At 51.2% G+C, this 21717-nt stretch overlaps 2 protein-coding genes across 2 annotated transcripts in view; both read left to right on the top strand.

Moving 5' to 3' along the window:
• The first annotated feature begins 6930 nt into the window (after positions 1-6930).
• On the top strand, positions 6931-14394 carry CRYBB3 (crystallin beta B3). Its single transcript, XM_034791638.1, has 6 exons — positions 6931-7088; positions 7450-7529; positions 10253-10371; positions 10821-10953; positions 11711-11853; positions 14126-14394. The coding sequence occupies exons 2-6, from the start codon at positions 7455-7457 to the stop codon at positions 14289-14291; spliced, it is 636 nt and encodes a 211-aa protein (XP_034647529.1). The 5' UTR covers positions 6931-7088; positions 7450-7454; the 3' UTR covers positions 14292-14394.
• A 4787-nt stretch (positions 14395-19181) lies between these two features.
• CRYBB2 (crystallin beta B2) overlaps positions 19182-21717 on the top strand; it is a 10548-nt gene continuing 8012 nt past the window's right edge. Inside the window, exons 1-2 of the mRNA XM_034791639.1 lie at positions 19182-19439; positions 20935-21003. Coding sequence (XP_034647530.1) covers positions 20950-21003 — 54 coding nt within the window. The 5' untranslated portion in view covers positions 19182-19439; positions 20935-20949. The remainder of the gene's footprint in view (positions 19440-20934; positions 21004-21717) is intronic.

Here is a 21717-nt window from a genome sequence, read left to right as displayed (position 1 = left end):
GTTTCACTCTATATGCATCCGAAGAAGAGGGTTGTAGCCCACGAAAGCTTATGCTCTAATAAATTTGTTAGTCTCTAAGGTGCCACAAGTACTCCTGTTCTTCTTTAATGACAGTCAGAGCATTTTGTCGAACACTTCCTGATGCAACAAAATGAAAGCCACAAACTCTTTAGATTATTAGCTGCAGTGTTTTTGCTGTGCGTTCTGATACACTGAGGGGATTGGTTTTGCATAGTGGCAAAGCCCTTTGAATGAGTATATGTTTCCATTTCTTCATGGACAATGCACTGAAATTTACTGTAGTTGTACTGCTAGTGAGAAATGTTTAATCTTAAATATGTATGACTAAAAAAAAGCTTTAGGATAAGGTTGAATGGGATAGTGTTTTTTTTTCCTGATCTTTTATTTCTTCGTATTGTGTGTGAATTAAATATCTATTTTCTCTTGTGACTCCAGGTTCCCACCATGTAATTATTGACATCATAAATATTTATTACACATATAATAACATGCTGTAAAACTCTTTCTTTAGATAAATTCCATTGTAATTTTAAATAATGCTTATGAAACTTTTTACTATTTTACTTTAAAAATCACAGATTAAAACTTGCTGTTAATCTGAGCCAGGAATGAGCTCTTACCTGCAGCATGTTCTTCATGTAGGATTTTTTTTTTGTAAGTTTTAACTCTTAACTCACTTTTATTTGAACTCTCGTTGTAAGTGTGATAGATGGAGATAGCTGGTGTTTGGCATTTGCCATTGAATACAAGGTGCTTTTGCAGAAGTATTTTGTTCTTTTTATTTAAGACCATCACAGTTTTATCTGCTCTTCATCCCACAGCTGCATTAGTAGATCAATAGTTTCAAAAAGTAAATGTAAATCAGGCTGGTGTATGGAACTTGGAAATTAGTCATTAATGCCCCTTTTTTCACTGAAATTAGGAGAATCCTTCCCTAGAATTTTAATCCACTGATGTTTTAGAATCAGTACAAGTCTGTAAATTTCATGTTCACTGGAATCGCCAATTGGCCTTTTCTTCTCCTTTATTCCTTTTGCAAATTCACCTTGTTTATGGCTGTGTATCTTGAGGTTAGTACGGTATACGCTAAGTCAGTGTTTTTACTGGTTTTGTATTACCTGCTGTACACAAAGATACTAAATTTCTGCTTTCCATTTTAACATTTTTAACATGGTTGTGTAGGATTAAAAAACTTGCTTCTTGCTTGCACAGAGATTTAGCTTTCCACACTCTGGTATTTTGTTTTGATCACCTAGTAATTGCTGGCAAATTACCAGAAGCATTGTATATCAGAAACTGCCAGCTACTAATTCACAGATCATAGAATTGTAGGGACCTCGAGAGGTCATCTAGTCCAGTCCCCTGTCCTCAAGACAGGCCTAAGTATTATCTAGACCATCTCTGACAAATGATTGTCTAACCTCCTCTTAAAAACCTCCAATGAGAGAGATTTCACAACCTCCCTAGGCAATTTGTTCCAATGTTTAACTACCCTGACAGTTAGGAAGTTTTTCCTAATGTCCAACCTAGACCTCCCTTGCTGCTATTTAAGCCCATAGCTTCTTGTCCTGTCCTCAGAGGTTAACAAGTACAATTTTTCTCCCTTCTTGTAACAATCTTTTATGTACTTGAAAACCCCTCTGTCTTCTCTTCTCCAGACTAAACAAACCCAATTCTTTCAATCTTTCCTCATAGGTCATGTTTCCTAAACCTTTCATCATTTTTGTTGCTCTCCTCTGGACTTTCTCCAGTATGTCCACATATGTTTGCAAACTTTTGCCCAACCATACTATCCAGAGCAGCATTATCAATTAGTTTATCATGAATTTTACAAGTTTGCACATGCACTTAATATGCCTGCAATGTGTAAGGTAGCAAACCGTGGATGTGGTTTAATTGAAGTTGCTACATGGAGAGCTCTGCTGAAGCCAAATAGCACAATAGCGATCAGAACAATTCTAGGATAAGTTTAATATAAATAGTTTAGAATCTTTTAAAAATCTAGGCACCCAGTGATGTTAGCTGCCTTCTTTACGCTTTGCATCCTGGCTATGTACAGGGCTATGCCCAATACCATTAAAGGTATGTAGTGAAAACTGAGTGTAATTGGCTTTTGAAGGGCCCGTCACACATTTTATTTGAATCTTTGGAACCAAAAGAGTTGATCAATCCAAACTCCCATTGCACCAAATGTCCAAAATGTTACAATTCTGTGACGATAGAAATGTGTTTTAGAAATAAACAGGCAACGTGTTCTATAGGATAAGAGAAGGAGTTGTGTGAAGGTGTCCTGTGTAGAATAATTGGCATGAATTAGGCCTGGTCTGTTTTGTAAAATATAATGGAAGTCACTGAAATGTAATTATTTGGGAGATGCAAATATGTTCAATATGGCTGTTCTGAGCGTGGAAAGGTTCACTGCTAACTTACTGAAATTTGGTTTTCTTCGAGTAGGCCAAATGGGTCAGTTCCATAGACTGTTAAACCTCTGTCAATCTAGTTGGGCCCAGTGTCTCTTATTACCATACCAATACCTTTCCATGTCAGTGAAGTATAAAACCCCTTCAGTCAGGCTAAGCTGTACCTGAACTGATAACTGTAACTGATCCAGACTTCTGCAATTGGACAGTTCAGGCAGGTTAAACCGCAAGAGAGAATCTGCTATCTCAGGAGGAAAAGAATGTAGTTGACAATGCTGACAATCTTTAAGTTCTTTTGCACAGGTTCATATTTAAAACATGAAACAATTTCTGCCTGGAGGTAAATGTTCTTTTCTAATATTCTTGAATGTAAGTAATACAATAAACAATATAAAGCAAGCCAATGTGTCCTTGTGGGGCAGGGTGTATGTTAACATGGCCACTCGGGAATGATCAATGAATGTGGAACTCTGCACTGTCTTGAAAACTCCTTTCTCTCCTATTTGCCCTTCATACAACATTACAGCATCTGTTTAACTGAAGAGACCATATTGTTCACCCTTACTCACTCCACACATAGTGCTAGGAGCTCACCTCCTTAAACCCATCTCAGAGGCACTCTGATACTACAGTGATGAGGATCAGCTAAGTACCTGGGTGGGTAAGGCAAATTCTGTCCTGTGGCACATGTGTGATGCTCTCACTGGGTTCGATGAGATCTACACCAATATCCGAAGGCGGCGTTTGGTCTTTAAACATTAGATTAGAAAGGGTCTCCGCTGTTTCTGCATGTTAACTCTGGGCCCCTATTTTATTTTATTTTTTGCAAAGTATGTCCTCTTAGAGCTCACAGCCCACTTCTGCAGCTAAGATTGCAAGGTGCGAACAGTGCATTGCTAATTAACCCAACCCCAGGATGAAGGGACAAATCCAGATTTGGGGTAAGGTCTGGTCTTCACTAGGAAAAAGATAGATTCTGAACTCAAGCTAGCTAACTTGAAGTACAGTCCTAGTAAAGACAAAGCAGTTTGTTTGTTGAATCGACTTCTTCCCTAGGAGTCTACTTTTAGTTATGTAGGATTTTCACTGGAGCCAAGAACACACCTTTTTGCCCCCGAGTGAAGACCAGGCTTCCCTGGTTGGCTGCAACCACGTTAACATCTGTGGAGTGCTGCCTTTTACAGCGGGTTTGAAAATGGACCAATGAGTACAATATTCCGACTCCTCAGTCATCCAGGATACCAGAGTCTAAGGTGGTGTGGTCAATGCAGGCTCTTGATTACGTTGTTATAGGGCAGGGAGAATGTGTGATGAGCCGTTTGCGAAATATGTCAGTTCCAGGGGGATTGGAAATCATTTCTCATATCAATGTGCTTTCTCTGAAGCACTTCAAACCACTGTTTGGTCTGTCCCATCCCTCAGCTGAAAATATTTGTACCAAAATATGTGTTAAAATGATTTTTTCATCCTATTGATGGGATTTGGAGAGAAGGGGGAGGTTGTGTGGCTTATGGATTTTCTTCTTACCATATTGTACATGCTGACTGTATCAAGCCTGTTTAAAGGAGCTATTGTATAGATAAAAACTTTTATATCATTCTGCATAGCCTTATAGAACATGTAAATATGGATCACACAAGGAATAAATATGTTGTGCTATAGAAAATATTTTGTACTACATAGTTTCCTAAGTAATACAGATATTCTGTCTGTTGTGTATCTATTTGTATGACTATGATTCCAAGTTTAGCGTTGCCAGATATTTACAAAAGATGATATTTTCTAACAGTGTGCTGTGAGCATTTCTCAAAGGGATTAAAGAAGCTGACAGCATGAGGAAATTGAGTTCTGTTAGGAAAGACAAATCAGTACAATATATTATCCCTACCCTCTGTGATGTTTTGCAACTGCCTTATCTATATCCATATTCCATGAACGTGGAAAACGAAGCAGGATTTTTGGGGCACTTTAATCATTGCAAAAATAAATGTTAACAAGAAAATGAACATATGGGAAAGTACCTATATTTTTAAAGTAAAAAAGAGAAAATTACAGTGTCTTATTTGGTAAAAGATACAAATGAATCCCATTCCAGTCCCTCCCCTGAGTGTTCTGTACAGAAGTAATTTTATATTTTACAACAAAGAGTTTTCATATCAATAGAAAAGCAGATGAACATGTGACAAGGAACTGCAATAAAAGTGAACTACAGTCAACTGCTGTCCATGGTGGATCTTTGCATGTACAAAATGTGTTGCATTCAAACAATGACAATAAATTAGAGTACAAAGCTTGGATGCCAGTTGTATTTAATGGATGCTTTTGCTTTGCTAAGACATTTTAATTATCCCAGCATACCACAATTCCCAGCATAGCCATTCTCCCATTAAATCTGGTCATTGTGTAACCTCACGCACCACCCAGTTTTGCCCTTGCGTGTGATTGCCTGTTGCCTGATAGGAAGTGATATTGAAAATAGAAATGACAGAAATACCTTTTGAAATAGTAACTTCCCCTTCCCCTGCAGGTGCTAAAATAGTACAGTGACAGGCAGCAGTATGAAACTCTAAGCGTTATCAGTTCCTATTAACCAACACGTGAGTATATTGCCATAGAAATTCTCCCTAGCCTGTGTTTAACCAGCGTGCTTCATGACTACTGTCCCAATCTGCCTGCCTCGACCATGCTTCTTGCCATGGTATCTTGGTCTCGGACAGAAAGTTTACCAGTTCTGAGGTACATTAGTGATATTGTCGTTACCATGATGCTTCCCATGACCACGATGGAGACCCTTGGGAGAGATGCTGCAGTAGGTGTCTTATTCCAATGCTTTTCCGTTTCCCTCTCCTATCTGACACCCTACTTCCCATGCAGGCTGATGCCCAGATTTCACGCCAACTCTGCAAATAAACAAAAACTAAAGCCCCCCCCCCCCCCCAAGATCAGGGCAAAAAATGGAGTGGCTTTAGCGATTCATTTTGTTATGTTTATCTCATGAGGAGTTTTGCTGCGAATAGTTTGCCCAGCTCGAAGGCCAATAACCCTGTGAGCCCCACCAGCACCTGCAGAGAGAACTGCTGCTCTCAGAAGTCCTGGCAGCTCCACAGACCCCAAAGAGACGGGTGGTTGGGAAGGGTGTAAGGAACAGTTAACATGGGGTACTTGGGGGGATGGGTCCCTTTGGCACCATGAAGGTCTGTGTCCTTACAGCCATGCTGGCTTTGCTCTCCATTCTAAGTGGGCTCTGGCCAACCCGAGTGATGTGCACTATTAGCCTGTGAATAGGAACATGAACCGCAGCTGCTTAGATGGACCACACTGGTCATGTGGAGCCATCGGGCTCCAGGGACTGAAAAGCCACTGTTCTAGGTCTGTAGCAGCATTTCGTATAATGCAATCGCTGTGCTCTGCAAATCGGCTTCATGCCTTCCAGTAGTGCCTTGAGCCCCCTAATGAGAGTGGAGCGGCATTGTTCAGCCACACAGAGAGACAGCCTCTGCCCTGAAAAGCTTGCTATCTAACAGACAAGACGGACAGGGCAGGAAAGAAGAGGCGTAGAGAAGGAAAATGACTGACCCAAGGCCACCCAGCAGATCAGTGTCAGAGCTGGGAACAGAAACCAGGTCTCCCGAGTCCCAGTCTAGTGCCCTATCCACTGGGCAACACTACCTCAAAATACCCTGCAATACTTTGGGGTAAAGAGCCCCCACTTCGCTAGAGCTACAACGGAGCCAGTGTGGGCTGGAGCCCCCAGGCCTTGCCTCGCTCTGTAGCCTGAAACATACTGTAACTATTTTGCATGAGTTTTGCCTTGCGCTGTCCTGGGTTTCAGTGTAAACACATCAATAAACTGCAGAGGAGGAGTTTTTCCGGAGAATCTGGCAAGCAGCAATGGGAACGTGCTGATGCCAAGTTCAATATTAATCTTTTGCAAAATGAGTGGGATAGTTTTAAGGGAAAGCCGGAAGAAATTTGAATAATGTTTCCATAGTCCGTTGCAAGCCCTCGCTATTGAAGTGAAACCTAATGGATGGAATTCAGGAGACATACCTGCTGCATCAGCATCAAAATGTGCTGCCCTGTTCAGAAAGAACTCATAAATAGCTCTGTGCCCTGATCCCGCTCGGTCACAACTGAAACCCCCAGAAGAGGTAGTGGCAGCATCTCTGCTTGAATTTGACTGGGTTTTTAGCAATTAGCACAGGAGTTTTAGAAAAGGTCTTTTATTGTACAGGATATTTTGTTAAAATTTGGGGGAAATGATACCACAGGGTTTTAGTTAACCAGGACACTAGTTGAACTCAGTGTCTTTATGTTCCCTGCCCACTGGCTCCTCCAAGCCCTGTTAAATTAAAACTACTTCAAAAAGAGGGGGGGGGGGGAGTTAGCCAGCTGTGGCACATCCCAATCAGAAGCCCTGACTTAAGAAAAGACAATGAATGTATCTGTCCAGGTTCTTATGTTCGCGCTCATCACTGAAACATCTGAGTGCCTACAAGGGGCCCAGCAATTCTACCCCACGGGTGGGATTGTGCTTTGTTGTGATTGCTTTTTGCACAAGAAGAGAGAGAAGCATTAACCAGAGACAACGGCTGCGAGCTGAAACGACACAAATTCTCACTGGAAATGAGAGGCGGATTTGTAACAGTGAGTTTAATTACCCACCAGAATAGCTTCCCAGGGGTTTGTGTGATCGTCTCCATCATTTTCAATCTTCGTCGAGGCTGTTTTTCTGATGCAGTCACAGGCTGTTGGGCTCCATGCAGGGACCACTGGTTGAAGGTCTGTGGGCTGTTACACAGGAGGCCAGATGGGATGTTCAGAATGGAGCAGTGGGTTTAGGAATACAGTGCACAGATATGCTCCAGTCAAACTTCTGTACCCAACCTCATGCTTGTTCTCCCAAGGAAAGCCAGAAAGAGAAGCAGCAGCTGTAATTTTTCATACAATAATGGTACAACTTTTGTCAGGGTGACGGTGTTAACGTTTTTCCATTTGGGACTTTCAGGCACAATGACTGAACCGCAGAGTCCCCCCGAGCCGATGGGTGCTGGGGAGAGCCTTGGCGAAATAGGCGGCAATTACAAGGTATAAAAGCGATGGCCAGTCACAGACTAACGTTACGTATTGCTCCAGATCACCCTCGAAACATAACTGGCCTCTGAGTGGACTCTCACTTACTAACGTGGAATGCTGTACCTTGTGTGGCCAAAAAGCCCGGAGCCTTAACAGCACAGCAGTGTTTTAGCATTACCCAGTTCTGTGCTAAATCTGTTCCTGGTGTGCCAGAGCTGATCTTTCCAGCCTCTGAGTGTCACGGAGTGAGACTTTGTTCTGATGAGTTACTACTAGTACCTCTGCCAGACGTGCTGCTGGAAAGGGGAGATGCTTTCAGTAGTGTTGGTCAGTTCCAAAGAATCTCCTGGTCATCTGTTTACTGTTGTAGTGCTTAGCTTTTATTATCTGGCTGGTAAAGAAAGCAGATTGTATAGCCCAGCAGAGTTTGGCTATCTTTGTCGGAAGCGTAATTCTGTCGAACTGGAGTGGTGGTAAAGTCCCGGATGATAAATGCAAATGCCACCTGGCAGGTCAGTGTTTCTGCTGTGTGTTTTGTTCCCTACGGTGTGGGAGGGCAGAGGTAACGGCTCTGCTATCACACTGTGAATAAGGAACATCAGCTCAGCCCTTCAGCTCTTGTGTGGTGCTGCATTTCCTTTCTCCATCTTGCACTGTGAGAAGGAATAGGGCAGTGTCCTTCGGTCCCTGGGGGTTCCGCATTATGCTAGAGCAATGGGTCTGTCGATGTGTGGGTGTTGTACCCGGGGGAAAGATACAGGGTCTCCATAGGGAGTGCAGGAGTAAGAGGCACATTATGATGTGCTTGCAGCGTTAGAGTGGTAGCCCTCAGTGCAATGTCAGAAGCAGTCGTTACCCATCTTTTGAGACAGAGACCCCACTTGCCACCTGATCGCTGTTTCCACAGGGAATCGACCCCTGACTAGCAATCCGCACTGTCCCTCAAGTCTGCAGTGGCAAGCACACTCCCCTCAGCTGGAGGACACGGGTGGCAAGCACAATGCTCTGCTGCAGTTCTTGGCCAGGGAAGCTGGGAGAGAGGAATAGACCCAGGAGACTGTTTGGGCTCTTGGGCTCACCTTCGCTGCAACAGCATTCGGGAGACCGGGCTCATTTCTGGAAGGCTTGGACGGCTGAATGGCCTTCCCCGGGCTCTCACTGCCCCGGGCCCAGATTTCTGCTGATTGCTGGCGGCTTGGGCTGGAAAGAGGCTCCTGGGGATGGTTCTTGGGAAAGGGATGAGCTGGCACCTTTGGGGTGAGCTGTGTTGGGTTCTCAGTCCGTGGGCCCTTCTCCTGCAGTGACTCCTTTCCCAAAGGTCTGTCCGATCTTTCGCACCAAGGATTGAGTGACGCCCAAAGTGAAACTCCCAATTTGCCATGTAGAGAGTGTACGGCCCCACGTGGTCGTGAATGGTTCCATCGCAGAACCCTCTAGCTCACCCCATGACTCTGGAATTCAGGGGTCCCGAAGCCCCCAAGGCTCTGTCTGAATTGGTCACCAAATCCCAGCCCTGGGGAGTTTTGTTCGGTTTGAGGTTTGGCTGCTGCTCAGCCCTGCAGACCCCAGGTGAAAATTAAACCCATTCCGAGCTAGTCGAGGTTAATGACCCAGGTAATAAGCTCGTGGATCTAGAGAGAGGGATGAGTGGGAAACTATTTACAATGAACCAACCCCTGGGGCAGGAAGCCACAGACCAGAGCAGAGTCCCGGGTGAGTTGTTAGAGTGAGCGGTGTGGATCTTGGGTCTTGCATTTGAATGGATGATCCTGAAGTCAGGCATTCACTTTGTGGTCAGTGTTTCAGTCAAGTACGGATGAGGTATCAGCCTTGTTGCATTCAATAGACGCTCCGTGGTCAATACTTGGCTATTAGCTAAAACTGGAGCCATCCATCTCGCCAGAACCTGCACGTCAGAAATGAGTGATGCCGGCACTCGCCATCGGGGAGGTGAAGCGCAAAGCACATCCCCCCCCCTGCAGATGCAGTTTGTGAATTGGAACAAGTTGTTGATCAGGGTGGAAGGAATTCAGACCGGTCGTAGTGCTGCCCCGCTACCATGGAGTGCGACTCATATGGCTTAAACCTGCTGTGCGAACGGGAGTGGCTCTATACGGAACGGTTTGCTGCAGAACTAGGAACGCCAGGTTCATTTGTAAGGAGACTGACTGCAAGCAAAGGCAGAAATAGGCGACTTAGACACCCAGCCTGCTTTGCTGCTGTTTGTGTTTGAAGTGTGTGTGTGTCCGTCCGTCCGTCCAGCTGCGTTATCGCCAGTGCCAGGCCTGGCTTTCTGGAAGGGAAATGCCACGGGTTCCCCCATGGGCGACAGAGCAGGAGGAGCAGACTTATAAATAAATAAATTAATTAATGGAGATGTCCTATCTCCTAGAACTGGAAGGGACCTTGAAAGGTCATTGAGTCCAGCCCCCTGCCTTCACTAGCAGGACCAAGTACTGATTTTGCCCCAGATCCCTAAGTGGCCCCCTCAAGGCTTGAACTCACAACCCTGGGTTTAGCAGGCCAAAGCTCAAACCACTGAGCAATCCCTCCCCCCTTTACTTGGTGAAGCAATGGCCTGAAGCACATGTGCTGTGACTCCTCCACCTGCACATCAGCGCTTGTTTAGCTTGTCTGTGCCAGCCTGGCCCGTGCTCCAGCTCCCCTTCCCGCTAGTGCCCGGCTCGGGCCAGGCTGCGTCAGTGGAGGTGTGAGAGCATCACCTCTCCTTTCAGATCACCATCTTCGAGCTGGAGAATTTCCAGGGCAAGAAGCGTGAGTTGACAGAGGAAAGTCCGAATGTGACGGAAGAAGCGCTGGAGAAAGTGGGATCGATCCAGGTAGAATCAGGCCCGTAAGTACAGAGAGCAGGTGGATGAGCCCCACAGAGGTAGGGGGCAGTGCCCTTCAAATGCAAGAGGGGAGAGGGCAAGGCTCCCCACGGCAAAGAAGGAGGGTGAGTTTCTTGCTAACGGCCCTTGTTCTGGGAAGCACAAACCAGGTGCTGGGAGTGAAGGGTGCATGCGGCCCCAGGCACCAGGAGACTCAGCTGGGCTGTGAAGACCCTTCCCCCAGCCCTGTGCGTGGGGCTGCCCCTAGGAGGCAGGGATCCATGCTGTTGTGGGGTGCTCGGCTTGTTAAATTCCCTCCCTCTCTGAGGCTGCCCGCAGCAGCTGCTGCCAGGGGAACTCTCCACCCTGGTGTCGGGGACGTGCGAGACACCCTCTGAAAAACCTGGCCCCGTCCTGAGCCCCAAAGCGGGAGTCCCACGCCCTGTGTCTGCGTCCCGCCCCCTCCCTGCAGGTGGCTCGGGTTCGAACGCCAGGCCTTCTGCGGGGAGCAGTTCGTGCTGGAAAAGGGAGCTTACCCGCGCTGGGACTCCTGGTCCAACAGCCACTGCAGCGACAGCTTGATGTCCGTCCGCCCCCTGCTGATTGTGAGTGGGGTTGGCGCGGAGCTGGGAGGGGGATACAGAGAACCCCTTTAAGGCGAGCCAGAGGTGTGGGGCTCCCAGCGGCTGGGAGTGGGCAGCGAGGGGGTTAACAGCCCCCAGGGGTTGTCCTGGGCCTGCAGCCCCACGTTGCTCAGTGAGATGCTTCTCCTTGAGCCCTGCCCTCGAGGGGACACGCTCCCCAGAGCTATTTCATGTCAACTTAACCCCCCTCCCTTCTCATCCCCCACCATGGTGTTTCCTGACTCCATTCCCCTACATAGCTCCACCCGGAGCAAGCTAAGGGGGCTGGGGCCTGCCTCCCACCAGCGTCTCGCACGGATGTGCACGCCAGCTAGAAGGGCGGGGGCCCTTCGCACCCCTGCGTTACTTTCACCTTCGGCAGCTTTGTTCCCAGCTGCGGTCAGCAAGCGGAGCCTGGGATCCCTTGAGGTAGCACCGGGCTGGTCTGGCTCCCACCGTAACGCTCCCACGCGCTCCGGCGTGTGCGATTGTCTCAGCCCAGAAACAAGCCCTGGCATCTGCCAGGCCGCCCGAGCCTCCTGCTCCATCCAGCAGGTGCCGGCTGTGTGTGGAGGCACTTCCCGTCCTCGACAGCTGGGGCATGCAGGGTCCCTTGGGCTTCAGGCAAGCGGGGGGGGGGCTTGGCCGACTTCTTCACAGCAGGGGGCTGCGGCAGGTCCCTGGGGAGGGGTGGCAGGGCAGGGGGAAGCAGCTTGCTTGCTGGATGTCTCCACTGCAGGACAGCCACGACCACACGATCCACCTGTTTGAAAACGCTGGTTACAACGGGAGGAAGATGGAGATTGTAGATGACGATGTGCCAAGCCTCTGGGCTCACGGGTTCCAGGACCGCGTGGCCAGCATCAAAGCACTGAAGGGAACGTAAGGGCAGAGACCTCCCGGGCCAGCCCTCAGCTCCGGGGCAGCCTGTGTGCGACGCTAGCCCCCAAAGCGCCGCTGTTACGCTCCCGCTGAGCTGGGCACGGGCTGTACACACACTAGGAGACACACTCTGCCCCAGAGAAGTGATGTGCTGATTACAGACCTGATGCAGCGGGTGGGCGGACCGGGTGGGCGGACCGCGGGGTGGGTGGGCGGAGGGCGGAGCTGGGAACACATGGTTACACAGACTAGCGCAGGTTTCAATAAATAGCCAAATAAAGACCTGCCACCCCTGTCTGAGGGGCTTGGGGTGCGTGATACAAACTGTATCCAACTCAGTGAGCAGGGGTGAAAACTCTCCCCTACCCCCCAGCAAGCCACCAAAGAGACGCAGGAGCAGAACTTGCCCCCTTTGCCCAGGTCTGGCAGCCCGCAGGGAGGGAGCCCGACAGTGATGGCCCGGAGGCTGGATGGAGCACCTCCTCGGGGGCCTGGCTACCCCCAGGCTTTGCACGGCAGTAACTGGCTGGGGGGTGTTCTACCACGCAGCCCCTAGTGTGGGCGCAGAGATACAGATCCCAGGTGCCTAGAGCTCTTTCCCCAGCCCTGGGGGGCTTGCACAGCTTTGTCTGTGTTTCGGAGTTGGCTGTGGGTGCTCCAGTGACAGAGCCAAGAGCCTGAATGAACCGATGGAAGAAGGAAAGTAGGGCCGTGCCCTGGGCAGGGGACTTTCCTGGCTGGGTTTGCCCCGGAGGCTAGGGTTAGGGTTCCGTGCTGGTCTGTTCTTGGGTATTTTCACCTTGGACACCCAGACTTTGGTTGCAACATCTCAGCCCTTCCCCATCCCCGGCCTCCTTGCCCTGCCTGACTGGGTCAGGGCGGGTGAGAACGCTTCACTCTGGGAAGGGGGGGGACATTCCACTGGTGCCCCAGGCTCTGTGTGTGTGTGTGTGTGTGTGTGTGTGTGTGTGTGTGTGTGTGTGTGTGTGTGTGTGTGTGTGTGTGTGTGTGTGTGTGTGTGAGAGAGAGAGAGAGAGAGAGAGATTTCCTGCCTTGCTGACGCCTGCCCAGGGAGAGGGAAGTCCCTACGGTTCTGGTCCACGTGGGTGGGGAGGGGCTGGGGGCTGGGGCCCATTCTCTGCTCCCTGATGGTTCCTGGGGCATAGCGCACACCCCTGACCTCCCCCAGACCTCCTGCCCCTTCCTGGCCGGGCATGCCACCGTCCCCTCCTGGGGCTTTGGGCACCTTCCATTCTGTGCTTGCTGTGATCTTATTTAGCAGCTGCCCCGTGACACCCGCCCCCCAGGGGCGCACAGGACAGCGGGAGGCGTGTGTTCACGCGCTGCCCTGAGCAGAGTCGTGCTGATGGGGGAATGGCCCTTGGCCTCCCGCTCTGCTGGGGCAGCAGCTGGTACACGTGGCCTTTCCGTGGATGCAAAGAGCAGCCCCCACCGCCCCCCCCCCGAGGCGGGGGCAAGAAGGACCTGGGTTTGTATTGTAGGTTCCTGCACGAGTGGGGGCAGCCTCCCCCGGGCCTGATCTCTCCCTGTTGTCATTGCCACGATGGGAAATGGCTCCAGCCCATCTGGGAATGATGCTGATTCCTTTAATCATCCCCTGGCATGAGCCGCGGACAGGTTCCCTCACAGTTGAGCACCAGGTCTAGGCAGCTTTGTTGGCCCCTGGGGGTGCCAGGCTGGCTCGGAGTGGCTCAGGCAGCCAGGGAAAGGCCCGGCCGACACAGGAAGGTGGGAGGTGCTGAGGCGAGGCACGTGCTGCCAGGCCCTGGGTGTGCCATACGGTGTCGTGGGTGGCAGGATCAGGGAACGGCGCTGACGCCCCCCACACTTTGCGACATGGGGTGAAATAGAGGGCTGGCCTGAATGGCCCCCAGGGCCCAGCGGCAGAGCTGGAGGGAGGCTGCAGGGAGACGACATCATCTAACCCTGCCAAGTGCAGCCCTGTCCAGGCGCCAGCTTCCCCCGTCGCTACCCCCGAGCCTGTTCCAGCCCTTGTTGCCTGGCTCGGCAGCTCAGACACGACAGGTCCCACGCTTCCCAGAAGCTGTGTCCCTGTGTCCATGGCTGGAGCAGCACCAGCTCCGTGGCCGGGTAGAGCACAGCCACGGGAGAGGCACCAGGTGCGGCCGTGAAGCAGCGAGGCCGATGGCTGGGAGCCAGGGCTGCCCCCCTGTGCCAGCAGGCCCCCGCGCTGGGGAGCTTGCCTGGAGCTCCCGTCTGCTGTGCTGAGGCTCGTCTCCCTCTCCCGCAGGTGGGTGGGCTACGAATACCCCGGCTACCGAGGCCGCCAGTACGTCTTTGAGAGGGGCGAGTACCAGCACTGGAACGAGTGGGACGCCAGCCAGCCCCAGATCCAGTCGGTGCGCCGTGTCCGGGACCAGCAGTGGCACAAACACGGCTGCTTTGAGACCAGCTGAAGGGGCCCCTGGTGCCTTGCGCAGCCAGGCCCGAGGAAGAGGAGGAGGACGTGACTTCTAGCCCGTGGCGTTTGTGTCAAACCTTCTCAATAAAGCTCGGGGTTGGAGGCTGCCGTGGCCTGGTTTGTCCCGGTGGTGTGTTCACAAGTCGGCCGCTGGGCGAGGGCCGTGGCCTGGGGGCAGGTGCCAACGCAGCGGCTCTGAGAGCTGCCCTCCTTACCTCCTGGCATAGCACAGGGGTTCCCAGCCAGGGGGGCAGGACCCCCCTGCCCAAGTGGGAGGGGGGCCCAGGATGGGAAAGGCTGAGAACCGCCTTCTCCCTATGCGCACCGGCCCCACAGCACAGGCTAACAGAGCTCTCGGCTCTGGGGTGAGCTTGGCCTATGTGGGCTTCCATATGCAGCTGGCCCGACAGGTCCTGCTGCTGCTAGTGGGCACTGGTGCTAGTGCGGCGTGGGAGGTACCTACGGCCCCTGGTGCGTGTTCCCAGGCATTTAACAGTGTGAACCCCCTGACCAGCGCTGCCCCCAAACGCCCCTGAGGCCAGGCAAGCCGAGGCCTCCATGACATCCTAAGGGGGGCCAGAGGAGCTGTCTGGGCGGCCAGACTCTGAACTGCTCCAGCAGCAGCGTGTGCCCAACAAGCAGCCGTGGAACAAAAGGGAGAAACGAACAATCACGCTCGTTGTTACATAACGGCCGCAGCGCTCCAAAAATAACACCCCTTCAGCCGCCGCTTCGCAGAGCTCACGCTGCCTGCATGCAAAACGAGATGGCAACCCGAGCTCCTGCGGCGTGCCATTGCCGACCCAAGGGCAGGCCGGCGGCTCCAGGGGGATGTATTGTGGGCATCTCCTCCCAGCTACGGGAACGCTGCTTTGCATGATAGTAGAGAGGGGCTGCAAAATGCAGCCTAAAGAGAAACAGGATTGCAAAGGTCAGAGCAGACACCCCTGCATTTGTCTTTTGGTCTCGCCCTCCAGGGCAGGCCAGCTGTGTTAGCACAGCCCCTGAGTACAGAACGACGCTGAATTATTGGAGTGACTGTAAATCAGAGTGCAGCCGCTGTGGCAGCTCAGAGAGCGACCGTGCTGGGGAAGGGGCCCCCGTAGTGGTGGAGATGGGAACGCGTGCGGTTTGCAGAGCTCAGTTACTGACTGTCAGCCGAGGTACCTGGCTGCAGAGAATGGAGCTATTTGCATTACAAATGATCCCAGGCTGTTTTAGGATCTGACTGCCTCTCGCAAGCTGCTTGGCTGGTGTGCACGGCCTGGGGAAGTCCAGCTGGGCCAGCTGCCCAGTGTAGAGCTGTTACCCTGTGAGCACAGTGCGGCTTTACACCCCATTTCTTCATAGAGAGATTGTTATAATATGATTGTGGCATAACTCAGGCATATTTTCTGCAAGATGGGGCATGTGAGGTATCATCGGAAAGGTTGATTTACTGAATATGATTATCCTATTTGTACGCATGTATCATTTTGGTATCGGAAGTTAGGAATATTGTCCTTGCAACTATTACAAATGCGTTTACACTTGGGGAACGCCCACTAGACCGTGTGCAATCAGTCTCGATTGCTGGTTGGAAGGGCCATTAGGGAAAACAATAGGTCTTTGATGATGCTGATCTCCCACCTTCCTGGAAAGCCGCCTTGGGGACACTGCAAACAGCCTTTGAGTTATGGCTGCAAGATCTTGTGAGCAAGTCACTTGATACTGGACTCCATGAATAATACTAGTAGTTTCCCACTGACCAGTGGTGGGAACCACACTGGAAGACAAAGGATTCCCGCCATATGTAAAACCTATTTAAGGCAGGGGAGTGACATAATCAAGGTTTGTTCTTCACTGAATCCTCGACCAAGATGACTGCTGAAAGCATCTAAGAAACAAAAACTTGTTTTTTCCTCTAAAACCAGTTTGTGGAGTTCATAATGGGGGAGGGGGAAGCTGTGCATATCTTCCTCCACATTGAGGGAGGGGGTGAATTTCATGAGCTTACGCTGTGCAGGTCTCTGTGCAGCACAAGACGATACAATTTTGGGTTTACCCTCCAGAGGGGATGTGCTCTTCCCACGCAGAGCTGATCTCAGAGTCTGTGTGTTTCTGCAGCTGGGCGTGTCCCTGTGGGCTAGAAAAGTGCAGTCTGACACCTGAGGGAGGGCTTGGCTGGCCTGCTTCAGCAGCACAGTGTAAAAGGAACCCAGGCTGGTGGGTCAGGCAGGCTCAGTGATACCCCAGTTCTGAGTGGCACCCTGGGGGGAACCCGTCACACACCGGCTGCAGCAGGGTCGTGCCCCCGCCTTTCAGAGCAGGGAGCTCCCTTTGGAGAGACGCGTCCCGCTGGCTGGCGGCGGAGTCCTTCAGAAGGAGGGCGGGGATAGCGGGGTGGGTACTTTCCCCTGAGACATGGTGCAGGCCCGCGATTCATCTCTTTTCTAGCAGCTGGGCGACTCAGTGCACTGGCAGTGGGAGGAGGAGCCTTTCGCCTGAGTCAGCCCAAGGCAGAGCCACCTGAAATGGTAACTTAGCGAGGGCTGTTCTGGTTCCTCCAAAATGGGCAATTTCACTGGAGCTAGAGGTTGCCAGGCAACAGCCTCACCTGGCAGGGTTCTCTACCCCACGTTTCCTGCCTGGCGAGCGGGCGGGTAAAGCCCAAGAGGTGCTGAGCAGCCTCGATGCCCATGGAGCGCAACGTGCCCCCTCGCAGTATCGCATCCGCGACCAGCCTGCGGGGCAGCAGCCAGCCCAGCATGGAAACCGCTAGCGCCACGTGGGACGCCATGCGGCACCGTCGCTAATTCATCCAGGCTTGGTTTAACCACAGCGGCCTCTCCCTAGCAGGAGGGCACATCCCCTCACATCTCCTGTGCAAAGCAGATTGTCTCTGGAGGCCACAGACCCAGGCTACAGCAATGTGACTCGCTGGGGGGAGCTGCATTCATGTCAGAGACCCAAAGGAAGAAGGGGTTTCATCCAGAGCCGGTAACAATTCCACAGGCCTGCTAGTCACCTGCCTTCACTGCTTAGCTTGTTCCCAAGTTCTTAGCCCTGAGCTTGCATGAGGATCTGCTAGACCAAATAAGCAGATTGATTTCCTGCACCTGAGAGAAACAGGAAATCAAATTACTATCTTCTGCCCTTGTGGAAATGAAGGGCAACCACACAGGGCAACAAAAGGCTCTGACATGTTTTGAATGGTGTTGCAGCGCAAAACTCTGCTACAATATCAGTGCCTTTATCCTGCGTTTCCTTCCTCCCCATGCTTAATTTGTGTCAGGGATGAGCCCCGGCGCCTCTGGGCTGGGCGGTTCAGGGCTCCGGCGCCTCTGAGCCGGGCGGTTCAGGGCCCCGGTGCCTCTGGGCTTGCTGCACCAGTTACAAAAGTAAAAGAATTGCTTGAGCCCCAGCACCTCTTTCCTTACAAATTAAGCCCGGCTTCCTCCCCATTTCGTATTCCCCACGTATTTGACTGTCCCTGGCATGAGCCATTAAAGAGATGGTCAAAAACGACCTGTCTATCCCGGGGAGTGTCTTGCTAACCCAGGCAGTTCATGAGTTACCAGATATTTAAACCACATCACTCTAGTTCCCACCCACTCTGCACCCAGTTTAGTGGCAATACCGCTGAGAACGTTGACTGCTGTGCAAACCCTCTGAGAGCCTTCCGGCCCACTTCTCACGTGGCAGAAAGGGCGGCACTGAGCTCCTACGATAGGAGTTTTTCTCACTGGGTGGCTATAGCACATGGGGCAGGGAACTGGCTCTTTTCTTGCTCACAAGTCTTACGCTGGCATAACTCGGTCACATGAGTGGTAGAGAAGGGATTCAGGTCGTTGGTTTCTAGATGGAATCCCTGAGAAGTTTCTGTTCCCAGCACGGGCACGTCTTTGTTTGCTCACTAGTGACTTGTATCCAAACAAAGGTCGGCATCGGAAAGGCAGCTTTCCCGCCAGCCCTTCCAGGATGACATGTGCATGCAATTGCTGGTCTCTGCCTTTGTTCAGGGGCGCCCGCATGGATGCGTTTCAGGTTTATTTTCACTGACCCATCGCCTTGGCTCCATGCAGAGGTGCTGAACTTCGGGAGTTGCTAGGCTGTAGTCAGAGGCTAACAAGGAGTTGACCGAGAAAAAGAAGATCACGTTACCCAGCATGAGGCCTAGTTACTATGCTTCCTAGGCCAGTTAGTTATAAGAAGTGGTTTTTTTTAAAAGAAATCGGCTGTACAGTGGCATTACAAGGGGCAGCTGTTGGAATATACTGAGCTGTAGGGCCTTCAGTCCTGAAGAATCCCAGTGTGTTTCACCCAATGTACGTCTCTAGCGCTGCTGACGTGCAGCCCCTCGGCGGCAGAAGGGAAAGCCGCCTGTATGCTGCAGACCCGACTCTAATCTTCCTTACCCAGTGGTCCTGTAGCAGTGTGACTTAGTGGCACTACTCCAGAGTTACACCAGTGTCTCTGAGATTAGAATCTGGTCCGTGGCTTTGTTTTGCATCCTGGCACAGAAAGCACTGGAAAGTCTCCTCCTTGTCCTAACACACAGCACGCCACAGCCATCTCTGCCCCACTTGCATGAGTGAAATGTGCTCTCGGCGCTCTGTTTAAAGCATTACATACACAGCTTTCTCTTTCTGCTGAAAGTAATGACGTTGGCAACAGCAGACGTTTACTGTTTGTTTGAAAGGCCCAGTTATTTATTGTGCACGCAGCCGGCCGACTTCAGCAATTTTTGTACTTCTAACTGTGGGGCGGGGACGTCCGTTTGTTACAGGGATAAAGTCTCTGGCTCCAAAAATCCTGCAGCAGGGCTGGCTGTTACATTCTTTGAAAGCGAGGGTCTAGGGCCTGGCCTGCGTTCGGCTGAGGCATGCAAACTCTAAATCTCCTGGCCAACACACCCAACAAAGCAGGCCGCTCTGAATGTGAAAGCTAATGAAATCATTCTACAGCTGGGGGTTTAGCGAGACAATGGCTCTGGGAATCAGCTGACCTTCGTTTTCATTGAGCTTTTATCCAGCATTCTCCCTTTGTCTCAAGCTTTACCTGTTTTGTAAATAGTTTTGGCACCATTCTGCTGAGGCGCGGTATAAATTCTGCCGCTCGGCCCCGGCCCCTGCACTGGCTCAAGCGGGTACTGGTATAACTGGTAAGAATTTTCTATTTATTGTCCTCCTTTTGGTTTTGGATTTGTTTCCATTGCAATCCAAACCCGCATCGTCTGAAGGCGAACCTACCGTCCATAGCATGAATGCAATTAAGAGATGCCCGGGTGTGTACATCCAGGAGGGTGAGAGGATACCAATAATAAGAGAGGATACCAATGTTTTGATCGCCTACAGTGACAGTGATTTCATGACTGGTCAGGAGCCTGACCCTTATTTCATTGAATTTTAGCAGGGATCACGTAACAGAGTTTACTCAAATGTGATGGCTTTGAAAATGCCTCATGTTTGACCATTACTGGGCACGAGTTCCTTTCCGGGGAGACTGTGCTGGGCGGGGCAGAGGAGGAGGCGTTGCCACTCCATCCTGCACGGTGAGGCTGTGCGCCGCACGCCATCTGCCGCTACATTGGTGCCAACCGGGGAAATTGGGATGTGTCTTTCCCAGACACGCAGTCCCGGCTGCCCTGCGGATTAGGCTCTCTGGGGGTTTAAATTGCTGAGGTGGGTGGTGGAAAAAGCTTCAGAAACTTGAACTGCATGAGCCAAGCCCTTAAATGGTTAGGCAAAGCCGACGGGGCTTGCCCCTCCTGCATTGCTGTTAATATTGTTTAGGACAAAATTCGGAGGGTCTCGTGCAAGCTTTCCTCAGGCCAACTGCAAGTCGATTTCGCTGGAGTTTGCCTGCGTAAAACTGGCCAGCGGCTGACCTCCCAGCCGAAACCAATTTTAGACTTTGTACTGCTTGACGGTGCAAGATGGGCCTGGACTGGGCTTTGGCCCCAAACCATAGCAAGTCAGTGCACAGACTGTCACCTTCCTTACTCTGCCACAGAGCCAGAGACTCATGGCTGAAGAATACAGGACTCTGGCTGATGTGGTACAAAGGCTGGAGAGTCCCAAAGGGAAAAGCCAGTCCGTCCCCGCCCAGGGTCCCACTGTGCTGCCCTTGTGACTCTAATGGGGGGGGCGGTTAGCACACTCCGTTGTTGGGCAAGCGCTAATTACCCTTATACAGAACCAACAATATAACAGGCACTTGCCTCCAGCCTTTCCATAGTGTGCAGGGAGCCGCAGTTTGTAGTCTTTGCTCCCACTGCGATTCCTTTGCAGCCGGTTTGTATGGTCTCTCTCCCTGCTTCAGATGAATCATTGTATTCTAGGCAAACCCAGAGCTTTAGCACAAATTCCAGCACCAGGGACTTCTTCCCATCACAGGGATACAGTTCAGATGGGTGAAGGAGACCCTCCAGCACCGCTGGTCCTGCTCCACCTGGATTCAAGGGAAACCGTGTTTAGAAACCCCCAGTGTTGGTAATTCCAGTGGGTTCCTCCGGCGTTTATTGGCCAATCAAGTGAAGGGAGAGGATTGCCGTGGAGTAGTGGGCTGGGGGGGATGGGTGCGTGTGTACGAACCCAAACAGAATTCCGGTTATAATGATCAAGACCAACGTTTAACTGTCTGAATTTCCCTCCCAGGCTCTCAGTTTCACAATGGCGTCAGACCATCAGATGCCAGCCTCTAAGCAACAGCAAGCCAGCTCCAAGGTCAGTATGTGCTTTTCTTTACGCTGTGCAGTGAGTGCTCTGTGCAATAGCTGGGTTTGCACCGCGAGATGGGCCCAAGCAACATAAACGAGTGTGTGCATGAAAGTGTGCAGGCGCGGATCCATTCCCCAATTCCATGCATGCCAGGAGGTGCTCTCCTCTCTTTGAGGGACCAGGCTGGAATATGAACAGCCGAGCTGCTTAGAACGCCCTCCCGTAGGCAGCAGCTGCTTGCCCTGGTACCTAAAAATCCCCTCTGCCTTTCATATAGCAGCTAGGAATGTTGTAGTGACCTTGCAGCCGGGAGGCTCGGCAGCGCCCCCTGAGCCCCAGGGCCAGCCCATAAGCAGCCGCTTAGCATGCAAGGCAGCACCGAATGCCATCACCCCCGAGGCTCTCCGCCAGGATGCAAAAATCCAGAGCTGTGGGACAAAATAAAGAGGCTTCCCCACTCCAGCTACTCCCAGGTCAGTAGTAAGCAGCTGTCCATGGGGGCCTCATAGTAAAGCGTGAGTGACATATTGAACAGCCATTCCTAGGGGGGGACCCCCAAGGGAAACTCTATAAATCCTCAAGTATCCGAGGGGTAGCCGTGTTAGTCTGAATCTGTAAAAAGCAACAGAGGGTCCTGTGGCACCTTTGAGACTAACAGAAGTATTGGAGCATAAGCTTTCGTGGGTAAGAACCTCACTTCTTGCATCTGAAGAAGTGAGG

The sequence above is a fragment of the Trachemys scripta genome, chromosome 15 (genome assembly GCF_013100865.1).
Source record: "Trachemys scripta elegans isolate TJP31775 chromosome 15, CAS_Tse_1.0, whole genome shotgun sequence".
Taxonomy (NCBI): domain Eukaryota; kingdom Metazoa; phylum Chordata; order Testudines; family Emydidae; genus Trachemys; species Trachemys scripta.
This window is presented reverse-complemented; position numbering and strand designations above follow the sequence as displayed.

Bases quoted from the DNA above. Each gene is read 5' to 3' on its own strand.
- CRYBB3 (XM_034791638.1), top strand. From the start codon at position 7,455: ATGACTGAACCGCAGAGTCCCCCCGAGCCGATGGGTGCTGGGGAGAGC. The intron at 10,372-10,820 runs GTAAGTACAGAG...CCCTCCCTGCAG, and splicing joins ATCCAGGTAGAATCAGGCCC to GTGGCTCGGGTTCGAACGCC. The intron at 10,954-11,710 runs GTGAGTGGGGTT...TCTCCACTGCAG, and splicing joins CCGTCCGCCCCCTGCTGATT to GACAGCCACGACCACACGAT.